The sequence below is a fragment of the Felis catus genome, chromosome D4 (genome assembly GCF_018350175.1).
Source record: "Felis catus isolate Fca126 chromosome D4, F.catus_Fca126_mat1.0, whole genome shotgun sequence".
Taxonomy (NCBI): domain Eukaryota; kingdom Metazoa; phylum Chordata; class Mammalia; order Carnivora; family Felidae; genus Felis; species Felis catus.
Genome location: NC_058380.1, coordinates 34,060,591 through 34,082,328, shown reverse-complemented (window position 1 = coordinate 34,082,328; position 21,738 = coordinate 34,060,591). Strand labels below are relative to the sequence as shown.

General features: G+C 35.1%; 1 protein-coding gene across 46 annotated transcripts in view; it reads left to right on the top strand.

The window, feature by feature from the left end:
* The window catches only part of PTPRD (protein tyrosine phosphatase receptor type D), an 834,341-nt gene that overhangs the window by 647,599 nt on the left and 165,004 nt on the right, over window positions 1-21,738 (top strand). For 20 of the 46 annotated variants that reach the window (XM_019815913.3, XM_045043800.1, XM_045043802.1 and 17 more), the window contains 9 exons: window positions 2,927-3,060; window positions 5,572-5,716; window positions 8,928-9,233; window positions 10,128-10,321; window positions 12,438-12,464; window positions 16,391-16,508; window positions 19,077-19,664; window positions 20,101-20,201; window positions 20,999-21,258. In XM_019815913.3, the coding sequence (XP_019671472.2) occupies window positions 2,927-3,060; window positions 5,572-5,716; window positions 8,928-9,233; window positions 10,128-10,321; window positions 12,438-12,464; window positions 16,391-16,508; window positions 19,077-19,664; window positions 20,101-20,201; window positions 20,999-21,258 (1,873 nt within the window). The remainder of the gene's footprint in view (window positions 1-2,926; window positions 3,061-5,571; window positions 5,717-8,927; window positions 9,234-10,127; window positions 10,322-12,437; window positions 12,465-16,390; window positions 16,509-19,076; window positions 19,665-20,100; window positions 20,202-20,998; window positions 21,259-21,738) is intronic. The other 26 variants (XM_045043839.1, XM_045043831.1, XM_045043829.1 and 23 more) reach the window with 7 other exon arrangements.

Below are 21,738 nucleotides of genomic sequence, written 5' to 3'. Positions count from 1 at the left end.
CATTGCTGTTGTTTCAACTATGACTAAATGCCTCTGAGGAAGAAATCTCTTTAGGTGAATCTCTAATTCCCAGGGGGGTCTGAGTAGTCACATCCTAAAGGTATTTATGGACATAAAGCCTGATATAATAAAAGGTCTCTTAAAGCACTGGCCCATTTGCTAGATTTTGCCTGTAGATATCATTTCCCCCCTATAGTGTTTTTCAATTAATTTCAATTGGTTCAATTAATTTCAAATGGTTAAAATTGGAAGATTTTACCTAGAATTTGTTATCAACTTCAGTTTTGTTCAGGCAAGTGCACAAAAGAGCAAAAGCATCAGTCTCCTGGTCCTGAATACTACCAACTCCTTCAGGTGGGCCAGACACTCTCCCATCAGCCCCAGGCCCCACCTGGTCTCTGTACTCATTTGCCTGGTGCCTCTAGACATTTGTATTTCTACCATAAGTTTAAAATCTAGTAAATTAAGTTACCCTCCAGACTACTTCAAAAGGACAAAGTAGAAGCAGAGAACCTTGTATATATCATTTGAAGTCATCTGACCATTATTTATTTTATCTAAGAGTAGAATGGACGGTATACCTCTGAAACTTTGAGCCTATTTAATTCACCATTTAGGAGAGGTGTCTTAATAGAATCGGAGGGTCAGATGAAGCTTGTGTTACTAAACAAGGATGAAACATTGAGACCCACTGGGAATCTGTTCAAGACAAATTAAAAGCAAAAACATAAACAGTTTAAGTAAGAAAAAGTTAATTAGATTCCCAAGATGTTTTCAATCAATGTCAGTTCATTATTAGCATTAGGCGGGGAGGAAATACATAACAAGCAATTATTATCCTGAGTGCAGGCCTTCAGTTCTGTCCATGTTTTTAATTCTTGACAAGACCGGGTTCTGGTTTGGCGTAAGTCAGGAGTTATCAAAAGGCTCTTCTTTCCCAGACTTTTAGAAGATGGGAGAAAGAAAAAAGGAAACAAAAGTAGAGAAAAAGAAGTGAGCACACTTCTCACTGTGTGTGTATTTTTAGGCTAAGGACTCCTTAATCATCTGAATATTAAAATCCAATTATAAATCCCCTCTCTGATTGTTCTTGGCTTCCATTGTTGCTCCTGCCAGTGCTTTTGGTATGTCCCTTTTAGAACTAATGTGTTCTCTGTTTGCTTTGCTATTTTCCTGTTTATTACTTCCCTCTATCCCCCCTTCTCTTGCTCTTGATCTTTTTTAGCTTCTTTTGTCTCCGTTTCTCAGTCTGGATGATTATGTAAGTAAGGTCTCTCACTGGGCAAGTACTTAAAGAGAAAAAAGGAAGAAAAAAAAAAAACAGATACGCTGTTTAAAAAGTATGTTCATGGAGGCATCAAATTAATGAGAATCTCAAGGCCTGTGATACAAGAAAAAAGAGAAAAGGTTATGAATGCACTTAGTAATATGAAGCACTATTGGCCACTTTATGCATCAGTCCAGACATGAGTGTGTATACTTGCACGTGCAGGTACACACACATGTGCACACACACACACACACACACACACACACTCATAGGTTAACAGACCAGGCAGAGGAATAAAATAATAATTGGGGTTCCTGGAAACCATTCTGGTAGATCTGTTTAGACTTTCTCTTTTTAAACAAAAGGCAATTTTTTAGTCGTACTACAAGAGAGATGACTACAAAAGAAAAAGTAATACATTTTATATTTCCAAAGATCTTACTTATGAAAATGATGCTTCAAGTATTATTTAAGAAGTTACAAAGTATATTATTTTTCATGTTTTTCAATGCTTATGACCATTTGCCAAAAACCCTTTAGGCGTTCTTTTCCTCCCAGAATAAAGTATTAGTGTTCTTGCTTTTTTATTAAATATACACAAAATTCTCATGTTTACTTCTGGAAATATGGACCTGGGGTCAACTATAGTGCTTTGAGACATGCCACAGTATCAGGGGTAATGATTCAAATATTTAGTGGCCAGCATGGCATGGCCAACAACCAGTCAGAGCAGACACTGTCCAAGAGCAGTGTAAGGGTAGCTGGGCTAGTGATGCCACTGAACTACATTAACCTTGTGTACAAGGGATAGAGGACCAATGGGATTTGGTGTTTACCAGGGTGTTAACCAGGAGTTGGGGTTAATAAAACATTTGGGTGAAGTGTTTTAAGCTAGATAGAAGTCCTATTCTTTATTACATCTGATACATAGCTCTTCCAAATTGTCTATTCCATGAGTTATATGACTAATATGAGAATTATAGATGACAGCTGTTAAATTACTATTTTTCTGATAAGAAACATCTAAACTTTTTGATTTGTGTGGTAATTTGACTCTATCTCAGTAGGGACAATATTAAGTTTACATTAGGCCTTGTATGTTAACTCATTTCAAGTCAATTAGGGATTAGAATTATTTGAATGTGATGGCTATTTTGTGTCTTACTTCACCTCTTTTTCAAACTGTGTGTTGATAAGAAAAAATACTAAGTGATTCTGGTTACCAATAGGTTTTGCTAATGGAGTGAAGGTGGGATTTTATAGACCTAGTGGCAATAATTTTGAAAATTAAATGTGGTGCTAGAGAATAAGTTCTCAATTTTAAATAAGAATAGGTTTTTATGTATTCAGCACTTGTTATGATTTAGACAATATTCCAAGTGCATTATATAAATCATCTCGCTTAGTACAACAATATTATGAAATTAGTTTATTATTCTTGAGATCAAATTCAGAGATTGTTCTATTTTGTATTTTATAATTCTACTATATCTTGAACAGATTTTATACTTCTCAAGGACAAGTACAGTGTGAGCTAGCTCCATTAAGCTGACACATGTGGATATATTTTGAGAGGTATAAGCAGATACACTAATGGAAGGGTTTATGAATACTCATGGTGATGGTGAGCTCAGTCCTTTGCTTTCCTGTTTTTAGTACCAGGGCAACCACTAAACTTCAAAGCAGAACCTGAGTCTGAAACAAGTATTCTGCTGTCTTGGACACCTCCACGTTCAGACACCATTGCCAACTATGAACTGGTCTATAAAGATGGGGAGCATGGAGAGGAGGTAGGACTGTGCTTCTCACCTTCTGACCATTTACTATACTGGAGCACTACTCTAGTTTGTGTATTTGCTCAAGTTTGGCTGAAAGCTCAGATATCGATAGAGAACTTTGGTGGGTCAGATTTATTCATCAAAAAAAGAACTTGCCTGATAAAAACAGAATATTAATTTCAAGCCTTTGGGAGGATGGAGTGAGGCAAACAACAACAACAAAACAGCTGTTGTTCCTATTTTCAGGTTTCCAAGTTTCTTCTAAAAGTATCTAAAAGATTATAGCCCCTGGGACTCAGGGACTTCCTTTATTTCTCTTCTGCCTTGTAGTACTTAAGTCACTGCAGATATGTGACTAAGTGAGCTCCAAGGCTTTAGGTGGATGAATTTGTCCAAACTGGTTTCAGAGAAAGAGGCCCCATAGCAAATGTTTATTTGTGTGCCAACAGCTATTTGATATTAATGTGAGCACATATAATGTTTGAGTGTGCTATGCAAATAAAATAATTGTGGATTGCAGAAGGCTGAAAGTTATTGATAGTTCCTGAAAAGAGGAGAAAATTAGTATAATTAATACATATGGTAACAGATATAGCAAGGGGTTCACATATATTAACTCCTTCAATTCTTACAATGGTGCCATGAGTCAGTCTCTACTTCTAATCAATTTCATGTATAACAAAACAGAAGCACAGGAAATATTAAACATTTTCCCCCAAATCTCACACTACTGAATGGCAGACCTGATATTTGAAAATCTAGGCAGTCAGGTTCCAGAATCTATTTTTTAAACATTAGCATATACTGCCTCTTGAGTGCACTTTGTATAAATTATAGAAATCAGTAGTAAGATACATCTAACATTTTGTTATTGTGAAATCCAATCCAGGAGCATTAGGACAAAAATTTTAGTGAAACTACACGTGACAACTCAATCCACACAACTCATCTTATTATACTGCTTAGCGTTCTTTATCTTAAAAAGATCTTCACAAAGCTAGGTAACCCTAAATCCTAACAGAAATACCTTTTTAAATACATACTAAGTGAAATATTATCAATTAACTTATGGTATATCATTCTGAATGCTATAGTAAATTAATATGTCCCTATAAACTTTTATCTTATTACATCTTTTAGAACTGAGCAGAATTCCCAAAACCAAACTCTAAATGGAATGCTTTTACACTTAGCTAACAAAGCCAATATGAATTAAGCACTCAAAAGGTTATAATTGAAATGCTGCTATAATTTAAAGGATTTATGTTACTGCAATAAAAAGACCAGCTTTTATTAAGACACACAATTCAATGTTAATTTATTTTATATCCTTACCACTACCCAACTGAAAAACAAAAGAAAACAAAATAACAGCACAGAAGAGTGGAAATCCTTTGAGAATGCTGTAGATGTAGATGCTTGAATGTTGGTACACCAACTCTGTTCTACAATTGTTTCTTTGGGGAATCCCTTTTTTTCTTACCATTTGGGAAATCTACAATTTCTAAAAGCTTTTCTATTTGTGAGCCAGAATCCCTTAGGGATGTTTTCTCTAGTTTTATATTTGAATTCCCCTTGAATGATTTGTTTGTATGAACGGCAAACTCTATTCAATGAAAAGCCTTAAGATTATTTATGCCAATACTAGATTACATATCAGCGTGTATTTTAAGGCTTACTACAGGCTAGTGTTCAATATGAGATTGATTATACATAGCTATATTTTTGCTAAAATGCAAGTCAAATTTTAAACATGAGAAGTAAGAATTACAACATTCAATTAAATAAGCCTTATTTCAAAAGCCCTTTATGATGGTAAAATTTGCAGAAAAGTTTCTGACTTTTTTATGTGTGCTCTATAGCCACAAAGAAAAACAAGTTTTAAAATTGTTTTAAATCAACATAGAATAATGATATGATTTCACATAAATTATCCAGCTTTCTTCAGTAACTAACATCATTTTTATCCCATCAGGACTTTGCCATTTCAGATCTATTTTGTAGCAACCGCATATAACCTGTACACCAGTTTCTGATGCTACTTCTGGTCATATTTTCTTTGCTCCTGTTTAGATTCAGAAGGTCATGGGCGATGAGCTAGACATCTCTTCAGGTGAAATTACACATGTTGGCCATACTCCACCATCAGGGGTGGGTGTCAGTTTCTATTGTGGGCTACATCACAGCAACACATGCACCTTCAATACAACCCATTTATGGGTAGTGGCCTTTCAACCTTCCTTTTATCTGATGCACTTGGTAACTGGATCATCATTAGAAAGATCTGTGGCTTCCATTATTCCAGTTACCTTATTTGTTGTAGAAATTCACCATTAAAACACTGATATTTTCATTGTATAATTCCCCTGATAGAGTCCTAGATACTCACTGTGGATTCTATTTGTGATATTTTGATGCCTTTCTAACCTCAATAACAGAAATCTGAGGTTCCAGGCAGTGTGATAAAAATGTTTGCATGAATCCTAATGGAAATGACCCAGTTCTTCTGTTACTTATCCACAGCAACGAATTACCATCGAGCCAGGGACATCTTACAGACTGCAAGGACTGAAACCAAACAGTTTGTACTACTTCCGTCTGGCTGCACGCTCTCCTCAAGGCCTGGGTGCTTCCACAGCTGAAATATCAGCCAGAACCATGCAGTCAAGTAGGTGTCTCTCTTTGCTTGTTTTCTGTCCTTTTTTTCACTAGCAGGTGTTGCGGCCTTTTATCCCCACCAATAAACAAATCAGCTAATTTATATGTTTGCTAGTCAGTAGTTTCTATGCTAGTAAGCATCCAACTTTGAGGATTACAACTGTGACCTGTGTTGGTCTCCAACTTGGTCCAATAGCAGATCCCATTCTCCCACTTCCTAAACTGAAAGAAGTCTGAGAAGTTCAGAAAGCTCCACGAGGAAAATGAGTGAAAGTTTTACCAGGCCCTGTACAATGATTTATAAGGCTACAAAGCAAACTTCTGGTTGAGAACACTGCCAAATAGTCACAAGAGGGCTTAGCAAACTAAAGAGGCAACAGAGACCGTATTTGTATGTTTTTTAAGTACAGAGGTTTTAATTTTGCTAACAAGTCTTTATTTCATGTATTTGTTTCTACTCAGAGAAAAGCTCAGCTCTTGTGACTAGTTTGTTATTAAGTCCGCAAGTAGTACATGTGAAAATTTGGAACATTCATAGAAAATCTGTATTTGGACAAATTTAGGAACAATGGAAATCACAAGTACATTTGCAATCCTAAATTGTATTTTATTTCCTCAGGTTCAATTTCTTTTTGGAACTCGTAACCTAAAGCATAGTTATGTTTATCACAATGGGGGTTCATTGTATCCAGGGAAGATTGCTTTGTGTAAAGCATTAATATGGAAGTTTATTTTTGATGGAAAGTTTGGTTACTCATAATAATACAATTGTTTGCTCTTTATTAGTAAGTTTCCATAATTAGTCTATTAAACAACCATTTACCTTGAACAGTTTTATGGAGTTATTCCTTAGGTATTTTTTTTATACTTTATATTTTATATGTGATTTTTGATAGTTACATATGCAATAGATATGTGTGATCTCAATACATTGAATTTTGTAAAGTGGATGCTCTATTGACCTAAATTTTAGGCCTTTCAGCAAAGACGAAATTTATGTTTTCTAAAAAATGAATTTTCTTTCACATAGGCAAGTTTTCTATTATTTCATTTTCTTATAGAAACTTAAAATCTTCCAGGGTTTTTTGAAGATAAATATATATTCTGTCTCTTTCTCAAAACATGAGTGTTGGTACAAAAAGTATTAGGGCTCTGTTACTTAATCCATTAGGGATAATAACCTATTCCCATAAAATTCCCTTTCTTTTATAAACTGAAACATTTAAATTAATGCAGTTTTGTATTCTATTCTGAATGCCAAGCAGCCTAATAATTAATATTGTAGAACATAATTCTTAAATTCAGGAATTTAATTACAAAAAAATGTGATATGCTTCAATATTGTATTTTGCCTGGTTTACAAATGTATGTATGGATACATACATTCATACACATATATTTAAATATACAGAGCTAGAATAGATATTTTATAACCATGCCAAAAGCCCTTCTACTACTCTTTATTTTATTAAAGTAAAAGTTCCAAATAATGTTGAATATATTCTCATGGAATAGGAGGTCTGAAGGTAGCAATGCAGTAAAAACCAAGTCATCTTTTTAAAAAGAATTACAAATGAGTCTTGCTGTTACATGAATGACTCAATTTATTATGAATACTGATAATGCACATGAAATAGTTTCATAATTTGAAATATAAGAACCTGTAGCCAGAATCAATAAAAATGATAGATATTCTAGTGATTTTGCAAATCTTACTCCAAATGTACAAGATTTTCTTATGAGAATTTCCCTATGATCAGTACAGGGAGCTTTTCATTTTGATTCACTATGATGAAGATCACAAGACATGTAAACTTAAAAAGACAGATAACCCTGTAAACAATTAGATACACCTGACACTACATAGTATTAAGACCCACAAAGTCTCAGGAAATAACCAAACTCCATATTTAAATACATAAAATTAGAAATGATTTACTGATTCACCTATAAATAATAAATAAATAAATAAATAAATAAATAAATAAATAAATTTTATCCCTCTTATTCTAAGGAATTACATTTTATTAACTTCCAAATATTTTTTGATAACATTTGCATTGCTCTTATTGCTTTTTAAATTTTTTCAAGTAATGATATGTTTGGGTAATTTGATGGAAACTAATCGCTCATAAAGTGACCATTTTATTTTAGAATGGACAATAAGAAAGTTTCTCTTTTAACTCTTATGTAAACTCTGTGTGAATAACTATGTACAAAATGAAGGAGATTTTGCACATAAGTCATATCTTTTCCAGATGGTTCTCAGGATTTTTTTAAACAATTCTTTCTAATGGCTTTGTTACTGACATTTTATAAGGGATAGATGATTATTATTGATTTTACCAAAATTTGCTGGTGGAATCTAATTCTTTACTAGTAATGATGTCTCAAGAAGAGTTATAATAAATTCTTTTAAAAAGCTGAAAGCTGACGTAGGGTAAGTACAAGTTACAGTCAGAATCAACAAGCCTGACATTACCCTCGGGTAGGTAAATCTTGGACTATGCATTTTCATCCTTTATTGATTCTGCATGCTCACTGTATATGGGCTACAATCAATGCTAGATTAACACCTTTCATTAAAACTGGTCAGTCTGGCTCCGTTTTTCAGATAGTCAGAGGGAACACTTTTATATTTGGGCTTTTATTTATTTATTTATTTTTTAATTGGAATTGCTGGAAGGGCATCCAACAATTACTGCAACTTTTTACACTTGAAAACCCTTTCACGAATGAATACTGTACATGAATCACCCTCATTCTAGAATGTAGAAATGAAAGCTTGAAACGGCATCTGTGAAGCATCATCTGACTCTCATGTAATAAATCTTGCCATATTTACAGCTTTTTTAAAGTTGGGTAGTCTGTGCAGTAGGGCTGGGAAATACTGAGGGATTGGTTTAGAAGAAGAATTTAAATTGCAGGTAGGTAATTTTATTTGAGGCCCTGTTATCTCAAGGTTTCATGTTCACATATTCCCCCCACCCATTATTTAACAATTATTTCTGGTCATTTATTCATTTTTTGGTTTATTCATATTACTAAGCCAAGGTACATATACTTAAATTTTTATTTTGAGTTTCAAAGCCTTATTTTCATTTTGTTGCCCTTATTGTTCGTTTATTTATTTTTGCCTTTTCTTTTGTTTTATCATTTTTTTTTTCCAACCACTCCTGCCCTTTCACTCAAACCTTCCTTTAACTCACTACCAAAATAAGAGCCGTCAGCTCCTCCTCAAGACATTAGTTGCACCAGCCCAAGTTCCACTAGTATTTTGGTAAGTTGGCAACCTCCACCAGTGGAAAAACAGAATGGAATTATTACTGAATACTCCATCAAGTACACCTCCGTGGATGGAGAAGATGACAAACCTCACGAGATTTTGGGAATTCCTTCGGACACTACTAAGTACCTTTTGGAACAGCTGGAAAAATGGACTGAGTACCGGATCACTGTGACAGCCCACACAGACGTCGGCCCTGGCCCCGAGAGCTTCTCCGTGTTGATTCGAACTGATGAAGATGGTATGTTGCCTCTGCTACGTCAGTTTGCACCCTTCTGACACAATCTTGGTCTGCTGTCTTTTGATAGGCTAACGGTAATCCGTTTTTTGTTTTTTGTTTTTTGTTTTTCTGCTCATCTTTTTTACCCAGCATCGCTATAACTTCGTAGTTTTTGCCAAAGACCTATCTTTGCTGCAGCCTGGGCATTATTTTTTTTTTTTCAATCTCCACACAATAATTCGCTTCCCTTTAAAAGAACAGTTTGCTGGTATGACCTTGCAATCCAGGCCGTTCTCTATACTTCCGTCTAAAGTCTTCTGCACTTTTTGTGGCCTTTTTGAATAACTTCTTTTACATTTTGAAGTAAACTTTTCAAAACTGTCTTCATATCTTCTTGTTGCCTTTTTGTTTTGCATATTTCAGAGACACTGATGCTCGACATTCAATTTTTGGCATCTGTTGTTTGGAAACCTTTGATACGAGAAAAAAAAGAGAAGAAAACCCATATAATCAAGAATCTTTTTATTCTGCTAAAAAGAAACCTTTAAAAAAAACACACAACAATCAACAACCAGTTTTTGTTATTATTTCAATGCTATTCCTCTTTGTGCTTTAATGCTTTGAGCCTCAAAGCATCTTCCTTGGCTTTTGTACATTTTTTACATGTTTTTCTATTTCTCTGATACTCTTTTTTTCTTCCATTTTTTTTTTTTGGCATCGGTCATGTTTTTTGATCTTTTCTTAAAAGGTAGAGCAGATTGGTTGAGCATTTTCATTGCTTGAAAATGTTTGTATTCCACAAAGGAAACATAGTGTGTCTGCCCATTTTTTTTTTTTAAACCTAAGTAAAGAAAATACTCTGACTGGGTGGGACAAGTGCCTATAATTTTCTTTTATCCAATGATGTTGTTCCAGTTCCTAGTGGTCCTCCTCGCAAAGTCGAGGTAGAGGCTGTCAACTCAACATCTGTTAAAGTCTCATGGCGCTCACCTGTGCCCAATAAACAGCATGGCCAGATAAGAGGATACCAGGTGCATTATGTGAGGATGGAAAATGGTGAGCCCAAGGGCCAGCCCATGCTGAAGGATGTGATGCTGGCTGATGCACAGGTAAGCCTCTGAAAATACATACCTATGTTTTCATTTATTTATGATACTTTTATTTTAGTCCATACCTTGAAATGGGCCCTGTTTGTTTGTTTGTTTGTTTTACATTTAAAAAATCCTGTACAAAATTCCAGTTTTTAAAGCACATGATGTGTATTTACCTTCTCAGAGTTGACAACAAGTGAGGAAGTAAATTATAATAAACGGACACTCAAGCCTAATTAAGAACATGTAACTGGTTTCTTAAAATAAAGATAGTCAACTCTCTATATTGATATCTGAGTTTACCTTTCTGTCTTCAAAAAAATTGAATTGATTTTAATCAAATTAACAGAAAGAATCGTAAGCAGCTATGCTAAAACTACTTGTAACTAAGTTGATCTAATTTCTAAGTGTAGGACTTCTTCTGTTGAAGAATACATATCCTTAATTGAGGAAAGGTATCCAGATAGTATTTTATTTAGTACTTAATCAAACCATGTATTCACAAGTAATTATTTTATTTCCTGGAAAATGAAGATAATGACCATAAAAATTAATTTACAATTTCCCAGGAAATAAATGAGAATCCTCTATGTTAAGCCAAGTTAAGAAAAGTATGAAGAGTTGAGTATGTGAGAAACTCTATTGATCCTAGAGTGATGGTTTATAATCATGCAGTCACAACTGGCTTTTGTAATCAGTTGTTTAAAGCAGAGCACTAAATGTTTCCATTTTATTTCCGTAAACTAAAGTGTTTCAAAGGATGATACCATAATACATTCACCTGTATTCTACATATTTACCTGAAAAGAAGAGGAAGATTTCAGTTAATAACTTATGCTGGGATTTACATATAATCCACAGATAGCTTACCTATACTGGCTCCAGGAGTGATGGGATGTTATGAATAGATTGCTGTGCTTATCTAGCAAATTAGTCGCTGGGCATGGAAATGGATGGGGTTTGGAAAATTTGAAGTTTATTTCAGTAAAAAATTCCTTCCTTTGTGTGAAAGTGAAGTAGACTGTGAGCCAAGTTGAGAAATACTACGTTAGGTTGCCAAATTGTGCATTCTTGTCTCTGTGCAGACAAGAGAGCAATGCATATCCCTGTGGCTATAAGGAAAGCATTGACCTAATGTCTTAATATAATCAATTCACAAAAACACTTACTTAACTAATGGGATCTGGATGAGTGGCTTAATCAGCTCCAAATCCAGTTACATGGTTTTGAAGTCTACTTCTGTAAACTTATATTTTAGATTCATATTCCTTTAGACTCTGGCTGTTGACTTGCTTTTTCTAAATGTTTATTTTGTGCTATCTGTGAAACAGAAAGTACTCACAATCTGAAATTAATAAAGCCATTGTTGCCTATGTTTTCTTTTGTAAGTCTGAAATTATGAAAAAAATTATATGGCCACCATGCTCTGATAGCCTCTTTCATGTCCTAGATATTTTTACATTATAAACCTGTAGTTTTGCCAGTGTTTTCATTTTGGTTAATGAAATTATATGATACAAAATGCCTTAAATGTCAACATTTTTCCCGTCTCTTCTGCTTTGTCTTTTATTTGTTAATGTGCTAATTTTGCTTATGTATATATGTTTTTGGTTGTTTTTTGTTGTTGTTGTTGTTTTTTTTTTTTTTTTTTTTGCCTACCTCGTATGCTAACTATTCATTGAAATTCCATTGCACCTTGCAAGACTTCTCTGCGGCTAGAAGATTCCAATATTTTATGAAAGGTGTTAATCTAATTACTGACATAAATTAATTGCATAACATAAGGAAAAAGTCAAAATAAATGTGGTAAAGTAGTATATGATTAGAAACATCAGCTTTACATTATGCCTTAATTGATTCATTCCAATGAACCACACATTGAAAAATATGTATTATCTGATTTTAATGCTATTAATACAAAGCATATTTGCTTTTGACCTCTGAATTAGGGATGAGGGTGACAGCATACATACTTTCTCTTTGGAATTTTGTTGTACACACTGTTCCAGTTGCTTATTTTTTCAATTTTTTTTTTTAATCTATGGAGGGCAACATTGCCTTTTAAGTCTGCAAATTTCTCTTCATTTCTTTTTATTTTGTTTTCCTCTTCCCCAACCTTCTTAATCTCAATCAGTGGGAATTTGATGATACTACTGAACATGTGAGTAATTTTTGGACGCTTTGTCAAAAACAGATTACAAATGCTTGTTTTTTCTACACCCCTCTTTCACTTATGTGTGATATGTCATCACAGATTGCTTGGATGCATGAACTAACAAATTATTTTTTAAATTATCTTCACTCTATGTTATCCTTTTTATTTAGGCTTTTATTTTGTGAAATTGGCATGTTGCTACTGATTGCCTAAGAAAATCATGAGCTCACGTTGTTTTTATGGCTGCTACTAACTCTGCCTTTTGACACAGTTAGAGGAGGCATGCTTCAAGTGGAGACACCCCAGATGAGAGATATCAAGCTGTTTGATATAGGCCATTCATCTATCCTACCCCAGGGTTACATTTTAGGTGGATAACAATGTAGATCTGGTACTAATTATATTTAGAAATGGAACTCTCTGTTATACCCACAGAAATTTGAGTAAAATTGAATGAGTCATGCCAAGAAGCAGAAAGTATTTCACTGAGAGAGGAATTTTTAAAAATATTTTGATGACTGGATTATGTTATTTATTGAGAGCTTATTATGTGTAAAGGTTTCCATGGGAGTCATAGGATGTGTCTTTGCCTTCTAAGTGCTTACAGTAGGTGGTTAGGAAGTATGTAAAGTTCAGAAAGGTTTCATAAAATACAACAAAAGCAATGACCTCAAGCAATATGTAATTAATTAATAAATGAGTGAGAGTGTCAGTAAGAGCTGTGAGTTTGGAGGCCATGGACCAAGAAGAGGTCTTAAAATGTAGTTGAGAACTTGAAAGATAAGTAAGGATTGAAGAGTGGGAAAATGTGTGTGTGTGTGTGTGTGTGTGTGTGTGTGTGTGTATTGGGGAGTTGGAGGTAGAAACATATTTTTTAAAGTACAGGAGAAGCAGTCATTGGGACAGTCAAGAATGTCATATAGTCAATTGATAGTGAGCTTTGCCAATTTAACATGAATGAAGGGATTCAGGCTAGTAAATTAGCTCTAACTATGGCTAAGAAATAACATTTAATATAATGTTGGGAAAACTTGAAGTGTCAAGCTAAAGACATGGCTTTTAACACTTCAGTACTGGAAAGATATAGAAAATTAAAAATAGAAACAAGAGACAAACTGGTAAGGGTATTCTTTCATTTTATTTATTTATTTATTTATTTATTTATTTATTTATTTATTTATTTATATTTTTTGCCAAAACACAGGGCTCTTTTTGGGAATGTTGGTAAATATAGTGGGCAAGGTATTAGTTTTAATGGAACTAACAGTGTTTTACAAACTTTTTTGACTGTGATCCATAGTAAGAATGCATTAAATATCATGACCAATGCGTTCATATGTTTAAAATAAAGGTCTTACAAAATGATACCTTATTTTTAAATATATGTAAGATTTAATATTTTTAATTAAAGTATATTATATTTCTTTTCAAAATGCTGGTCATTGATTTCATGACCTACTTAAATGGGTTATTACCTGCAGCTTAAAAATGACTTAGTGGATAGATTAGAGAGAAACAAGAGAGTAAACAGGGACACAAAAACAACTCTTTCACTAAAGCAGTCATGAAATTATAAAAAATCCAACAAAACTGAGACAGCAGAAATGAAAAAAGGGACAGTTTTTGTCACCATTTTAAAAACAAAAACTTGCTGAATAGGAATTTGAGGAAGAAAAAGAGATCAAGGTCAATCATAAGTTTGGCATATGCTCTACCATTCACTAAAGTATAGAAGCAAGGGAGTTTGTTTCTGGAAATGACATTTGAGCTTTAGTTAAGTTGAACTTGAGGGAACAATTGATTGTCAAGGAAAAATGTTCACATATTTACAATGTACATGCCATTGGTGCCCTGATGGGAAATCAAGACAAAATGAATTTAGTATATAGATAGAAAAAAATCTTTAAAATTTGTAAATGTGTTTTTTAGGACTAAAAAGAAACACAGCAGGCCAGTGACTGTTTCAGAACATCTGGGAATGCCAACTTTTAAGGGACAGGGACAAGAAGTTGAATGGAGATGAGTTGGGGGAGACAAAGAGAATGAGGAACTGGCCAGGATATCAGCCACACCACCCCACAGAGGGTATGGAAATCCCTGAGCGAGTATGCACACAGTTTCAAAAAAGAAAATGTAATGCAAGAAATGATGGGATCCAGGCAGATAGAGGTGTGTCCAGCTGTGATTATACCACTGCAGAGGGTTTGACCAATTTCAAATTGCATTACAATTTATTATCCTGTAACAGTCTGTGTGAGAGGAAGGACATGTGTGGCTAATCTCAATTTTATAAATGAAAAAGACGTATATAAGTCTCAGAGCATATAAATTTCTTCCACATATAAATTTGGTGATAGAGGCAAGCCTTGCTTTTTTCTTCCCCTAGCCTTGCCTACATTCAGCAGAAATCCAATAGCATGATAGAGGGACCTTGGAAGCAATAATGCTGGTGTTTTCCCATTATAATTTTTAGAATACCCATTGTATTACTGCTACTCTTGGGTGATTCGGATGTTTTTTGTAGTCTCTGTAATGTTAGTGAAACTATTCCAGGGTCCTGAAAATAAAATCTCTCTCCCAAATTTAACCCATTCATCTGGCAGAATAATTTTTCCAGTGGCTCTTCGGTATGATATCTGAAATTCTTGAATTTCCACTCTGATGACATTCCTACTATTTCAAGAAAAGAAGACTGTCAAAAACTGTCATATTTGGGATAAGATTCAACAATTGAGTTCTATGATGCCCCTTACAGCCTTATACAGAGAAATCCTCTTGTCTTGTACACAATCCAGTCCATTCCATGAACTCTCACTTGCATTGTCTTCAGATGTGGAAGTCAATGGCATTGTACATTTTCTTAACTCTAACTATATTCAGTTTGAAAGCAAAGCTATCCCGAATATCTGAAAGGGTTTTTTGTTTTTGTTTTTGTTTGTTTTGTTTTGTTTTGTTTTTTTACTGTGTGTGTGTGTGTGTGTGCGCGTGCGTGCGCACACGCATGCACACACTTGTGCAGCAGCTCTGGAGAAAATAACAGAACAAATTAGTAACCACTCTATGTAAAAAATCATATAATCTCCAGTTTGGAAGAACAGGTCTAAGTCATAACCATCACAGTTTGGGGCCCTAACTTAGAGAAAACTAGAGTTTTAATAAATAGTTTGTGATATTTAACATTTTCTAAGCAGAATTAATTGAGTCCACATTCATGATGTGGTAGAAAAAGTATTGTTCTTTGGTTTTATGGACGATTCCAAATCACCAGAAAATTCTCCTTATTGGGTAATGATTTTAGTCCATAATCTACATTATTAACCAGTATGTTACTTGAGTCCTAAGAAACTTCTCTGGCTGTCAAGATATCAAAGTCCAACAGATCAGCCATTTGGCAAAATGGTGATAAAACAGGCTGCAGTGGCATCAGTACCATCACTGCTCTGTGGACCAGGCTATAGAGGACGCATGTACAGAGCTACTGGCGTAATATGAGTGCTGGTGTCTGGGTTGCTTGCTATGAGCCAGACATAGCCGTAAGTGTTTGCTGGATATAACTCCTTTAATCCTTCTATTATTCCAACCTTTACAAGAGAAACTGAGGTGCAGAGGGGTTAACTCACTTTCCCTGGATCACAAACCTAGTAAATAAGGAAACGCAGGTTTAAATTAAAGAATTCAGGAGTTCCAGCTCCAGGTTTCATGTTTTTAACTACTACTTCTCAGAACTACCTCTTAGGATGGCTGAAGTCCCCACTTTAATGTCAGCATGAACACAGATCATTCATAGCATGAGCTCCAGGCATGAAACTTCCAGTGCTTGGCATGGCTACAGGGAGTAATGAAGCATGCATAGAATGAAGATGGATGTTTTGATTTTCCCCCAGGGTATTTGTAGCATTTTGAATCAGTGTCATTCCATTGTGTCATTTTAGGACATGATTATTTCTGGGCTACAACCTGAAACTTCCTACTCCCTCACCGTCACAGCCTACACCACCAAAGGAGATGGTGCACGAAGCAAGCCCAAACTGGTGTCCACCACTGGGGCAGGTAAGCATTATCTGTGCATATATGTGCCTTGAACATCTTCCAGGTGACAATAATATTAATTTTCCAAGTAGTATGTTGAATTCTATCAGAAGCAATAAGTGGGCTGTGGTCAACTTTTGTGTTTTTTGATATATAGTTCAGAAGAAGCAAAGCAAGAACATACTTTTCCCAAATTATTCGATCAGTTATTCAACAAATATGTTTTTGAGCACTTAGTAGATGTCAGGTGCTACCCCAGTACTGGGGATACAGCAATCAACAAAACAGAAATATTCTTTCCTCTTGAAACTTATGTTCTGAGTAGGGCTAGATAATTAATAAATAGACAAATGGATATATATATATATATATATATATATATATATATATATATAACATCAGTAAGTGACATTTTCACAGAAGCTGAAAAATAAAGGTGTGTAGGCATTAAAGATAGGATAGCCCCTAGGGGCCTTTGGAAAGAGTGATTGGATAAGGTCTCTTAGAGGAAAGTTATTTGAGCTGAGATACAAATGATGTGGAAGAGCAAGTCCTATGAATATCCAGAGGGAAGATCATGTGGACAGAGATGTCACTTGTTAGCTTCAACACCTCTCAGCAGCAGACCCTTTTAGAAGAGCTGCCATCTTGAACTGGGTTGATGACTTATGGTTTTGTGTTTTTTGCCATTTTCACCTCCTCAGTCCTTGCAGTGGGGATTCTAAGGGGGGGGGGGGGAGCGGCAAGTCACATAAAAGATCGGAAACAGAAAAATGAAAAGTAAAAAGGCTACAAAATGTCAGATTGCTTCTCTCTGAAGAACAAAGTTTCTTAATGCTCTTTAGAGTTAGTTTGATCGGCTCCCATTAGGAAAAGCCAGCATGAAAGAAGACCTGACATTGTAAAACCAATAAATTAAGACATAATTACAAAAGGATTCTCCTCCAATCCCTTTATATAGCAATCTCCCATGGAACATTTAAACTATGATTTGATTTACTCCTCCTGAATCGTTTCTCACACAACTTTTTAGGAACACACCTCTATGTAAAGGCATAAAGCAAAGAACAGCTGTGATGTTGAGTACCCTCCTGGGTGCCATGCTCACTGCCAAATTTGTCTAAATGTCATAAGATTTGCCTCACTTACATCCTGCCACCTGGAACTGCCTCAAGCAGCAGGATTACAGATGGCAAAACTCCTTTAAGGCAATGTCTTCTGGGCTTTTTTTTTTCTCTTTTCTTTTTTTTTTTTTTTTTTAAGAATAGCATTGTACTGAGCTAATTTAATGCCATGCTTAGGAGATACATGTTCAGTGGGGGCATGCTGAATGACGATGGAACCAGCCTCTATTGAAAGGTAAACAGCCAAGGGTAAACTCCTGAAACTGAATCCCAAAATGAAGAAAATACACTTCTTTCACCTATATTTATAATTGTGTCTTAATGAGTCTGAGATGTCTTACATAAAGCATCAAACTCCTGTTGGCCATAAGATAGGGATACCATAATAAGGACAAGAAAGTACAGAATTTATAGCCAAAGGATGTGACTCCCAGAGAAAGAAATAACATTGTCTTTTTTAATAGCTAAGACTGGCTCATCACTTTTTAGTGGCTATACAAAAAATTATTTAGAATCGTGGGTCTTATTCACAGAGAAGATTATTTTGGTGTTTCCATTTACAATTTTAGGTCTTTCTTAATCAATAGAGACTTGAATATTGAAATAGGCGATGCTTATTTTAGATATCTGTACATTTACTGTGTTTATACTGCCCAGCCGAGCCTATGCTGGAGGTGTGCAAATCCAGATTTATAATCTCTGTAAGAGAAAAGAAAAACAGAGTTTTGTTTTCAGCCAACCTACTAGTCAAAAAGCATTCCTTAGTCATGGTTTCTCCACAGGTATAAAGTATAGACAAAAAGTACAAATTATATCCATAATAACTCAAAGCAACATGATTTTGTACCTATTAAAAAAAAACTTATAAGCAACATAATAGTATCATTAAGTATTTGGGCTATGGATTCAGATGAACCCAGGGCTGTCTTAGAGCTTTCTCATTTATTACATATCTGACTATCCAGCTTTCTATCTCTCTGGGTGTCATTTTCTTATCATAGAAAATTAAGATAATAACTAATCAGAGTGTGTAGTCAGGAATGAAAAATGTAAATCAAGTGAGATCCTTCATCTTAGCACAGTGCCTGGTACATTACAGGTACCCAGCAATTAAATATGTTATAATCATGATTCTTATTAGCTGTATGTATCTAATTAGCTAATCTTTACTCACCCTCATTTCTCTGTGACATGAACCTTCATATGTGGGAATTTTTTTTAATTCCCTTAAATTATTGTTTTAATAAATCTATTTGTGTCTGTTATCAAATTCTGGTATTTCAGCCTACCTTAATAATTAAGTATGAAAAGAAGTGTATTTCTACAAAGGTATATAGACCAAGGCTTTTTTATATATATAAATAAAGAAGTGGGGATTCCCATAGAGTGGTGTTCCTATTCAGTAGTGATTAAAGTGTGAACGTCTGTGTTGGTTGGTCTCAGCACTCCATCCCATGTGTTGCAGTTCCAGGGAAACCCCGGCTTGTGATTAACCACACTCAAATGAATACTGCTCTCATTCAGTGGCACCCCCCGGTGGACACATTTGGACCTCTTCAGGGCTACCGTCTAAAATTTGGCCGGAAAGATATGGAGCCACTCACTACTCTTGAGTTCTCTGAGAAAGAAGACCACTTTACTGCTACAGACATCCATAAAGGAGCATCCTATATCTTCAAGCTCTCAGCCAGAAACAAAGTGGGCTTTGGGGAAGAAATAGTGAAGGAGATTTCTGTTCCAGAAGAAGTCCCAACTGGATTTCCTCAAAACCTCCACTCAGAAGGCACCACTTCAACGTCCGTCCAGTTATCCTGGCAGCCACCTGTCCTGGCAGAGAGAAATGGCATTATCACCAAGTATACTCTTCTGTATAGGGATATCAACATCCCACTTCTTCCAATGGAGCAGCTTATTGTTCCAGCTGATACTACTATGACACTCAGTGGCTTAAAACCAGATACCACATATGATGTAAAAGTACGTGCTCACACGAGCAAAGGGCCCGGGCCATATAGTCCCAGTGTCCAGTTCAGGACACTTCCTGTGGATCAAGGTAGGATTTGTCTGCTTATGGCCTTCCTCCTTTAAAGGAATGTCGGTCTTTGGAAATCAGTATTTTGAAGCTATAAATAACTGATCGGACCATTCATATTAATAGGTTCAGCAAAAGCAAAACAGGTAAAGTATGTAAAACTTAACATGTTTTGGATGCCTTAGATTTCGGTTATAGAATGCCAAGCAAGTCTGGCTGACAGCACCCAATGTTCTCAGGTAAGGAAAATACAATATAGTTGACTGAATTGGTGGTAAAAGAGAGATCTTTATGAGAATGGGATAATAAAATGAATAGTGTAAACAGGTAGGCAAATCACACTTGTCTCTCTGATCAAAGTAGACAGCATCTAACTTAAACCCGATTGTCCATGGTGGAAAAGGACAGGTCGTATGTTTTTAGGAGTAGTTTAAATACACTGTTTTTCCTTTTCCAGCAGTGTTTGCAAAAAATTTTCATGTCAAAGCAGTAATGAAGACTTCAGTGCTGTTGTCTTGGGAAATTCCAGAAAATTATAATTCTGCCATGCCTTTCAAAGTAAGTTCTTTTTCTAATTTGTAAGATATCATGGTTGTAAAAGGGGGGTGCAGTTCATCTGGGTAAGTTACTTGGAAAGCATACACACCACTTTGATTCAGCCACACAAACTTGATTTTCTCATTTTTGGCTTCCACTCAAAGGATAAAGCAGGAGCCACCTAGGGGTGGCATTACTTGTCAGTCATCTTATAGTTCCAAGATAAGTGTTTTACGTCTAAGCTAGTGCTTTTGTTTTCCTACCAGACACTGAAATTTACATGGTTTCTATCTCTTTATAATGCAATATCCTGGGATTTTAAAAATTTGTTTATTGGCCTGAATTCTTTGTAAGTTTTAAACTCTAATTTGCAGTTGAGAGCTACTGAGAGATGTTAACAAGAAGTACAAGTCTATGAAATGCAGAGAATAGAGGAACACTTTTGAAAACAAAAATATACTTAGGAACAGGACTAGAAATATTTAGAAAAAAGAGTGATGTGAATAATACCTTGAATATCTATAGCATATGTGCCTATTTTCCATTAAGATTATATGAAACCAACAGGTCAAATATTGAAAATATTGTACATTTTTGTGTATTTTTCATACACTTGGAACCATTATATAATCATGAAGTGAGAACCAAAAGAAAAATTGATACAACCTCTAGAATTTATGAACGCTCCCAAGCTTAGGAATTTCCACAAATTAAAATTGACCTGATATATGTGTTCTATAAACAAGTACACGTTAGTTGCGAAAACCTACATTGCCTCTCTGAGAAGCGAATCTCCCTGACTGGTTGTATGTCTCTAGATTCTTTATGATGATGGGAAAATGGTGGAAGAAGTGGATGGCCGAGCTACACAGAAGTTAATTGTCAACCTAAAGCCTGAGAAGTCATATTCATTTGTGCTGACAAATCGTGGAAACAGTGCTGGTGGGCTGCAACACAGGGTAACAGCAAAGACTGCACCAGATGTACTTCGTACCAAGCCTGCCTTCATTGGGAAGACCAATTTAGATGGCATGATCACTGTGCAACTGCCTGAAGTACCCGCCAATGAGAATATAAAGTAAGTTGACTGAAGGGCTGAGCTGAAGGATAGAAAAATAAGGAAGTGAGAAAACTCAACCCCAGTATTATAGAGGTTATAAAAGAATCTATTGCTGGTAGAGTAAAAGATCCTTCTGTGGAGGATCTCAGTTATATTCAAGTTTTGTTGCACCATGTTCTCATGTTCATTGTAACACAAATTCTCATTAATTTAACATTGAGCATTTTTTCTTAATGTCTCAGGAATGATGTAACTTAGGAGAGATGGACAAATAGAGTATGGTCCTTGCTATAAAAAGGAATTTATGTCATAGAATACGGAATAAGGTGAATAGTTGAATAACTCTGGTATTTGGCAAATATAATAGCGAGGAAGTCTTAGAATAGAGTATGAAACTTAAAGACATTTTGGGAAATGAGATAGCACTGATATATGACACTGTTGTTTTAGATGTGTGCTGAAAGGAAATATTTCAAAAGTCAATGTTCAGAACGACAT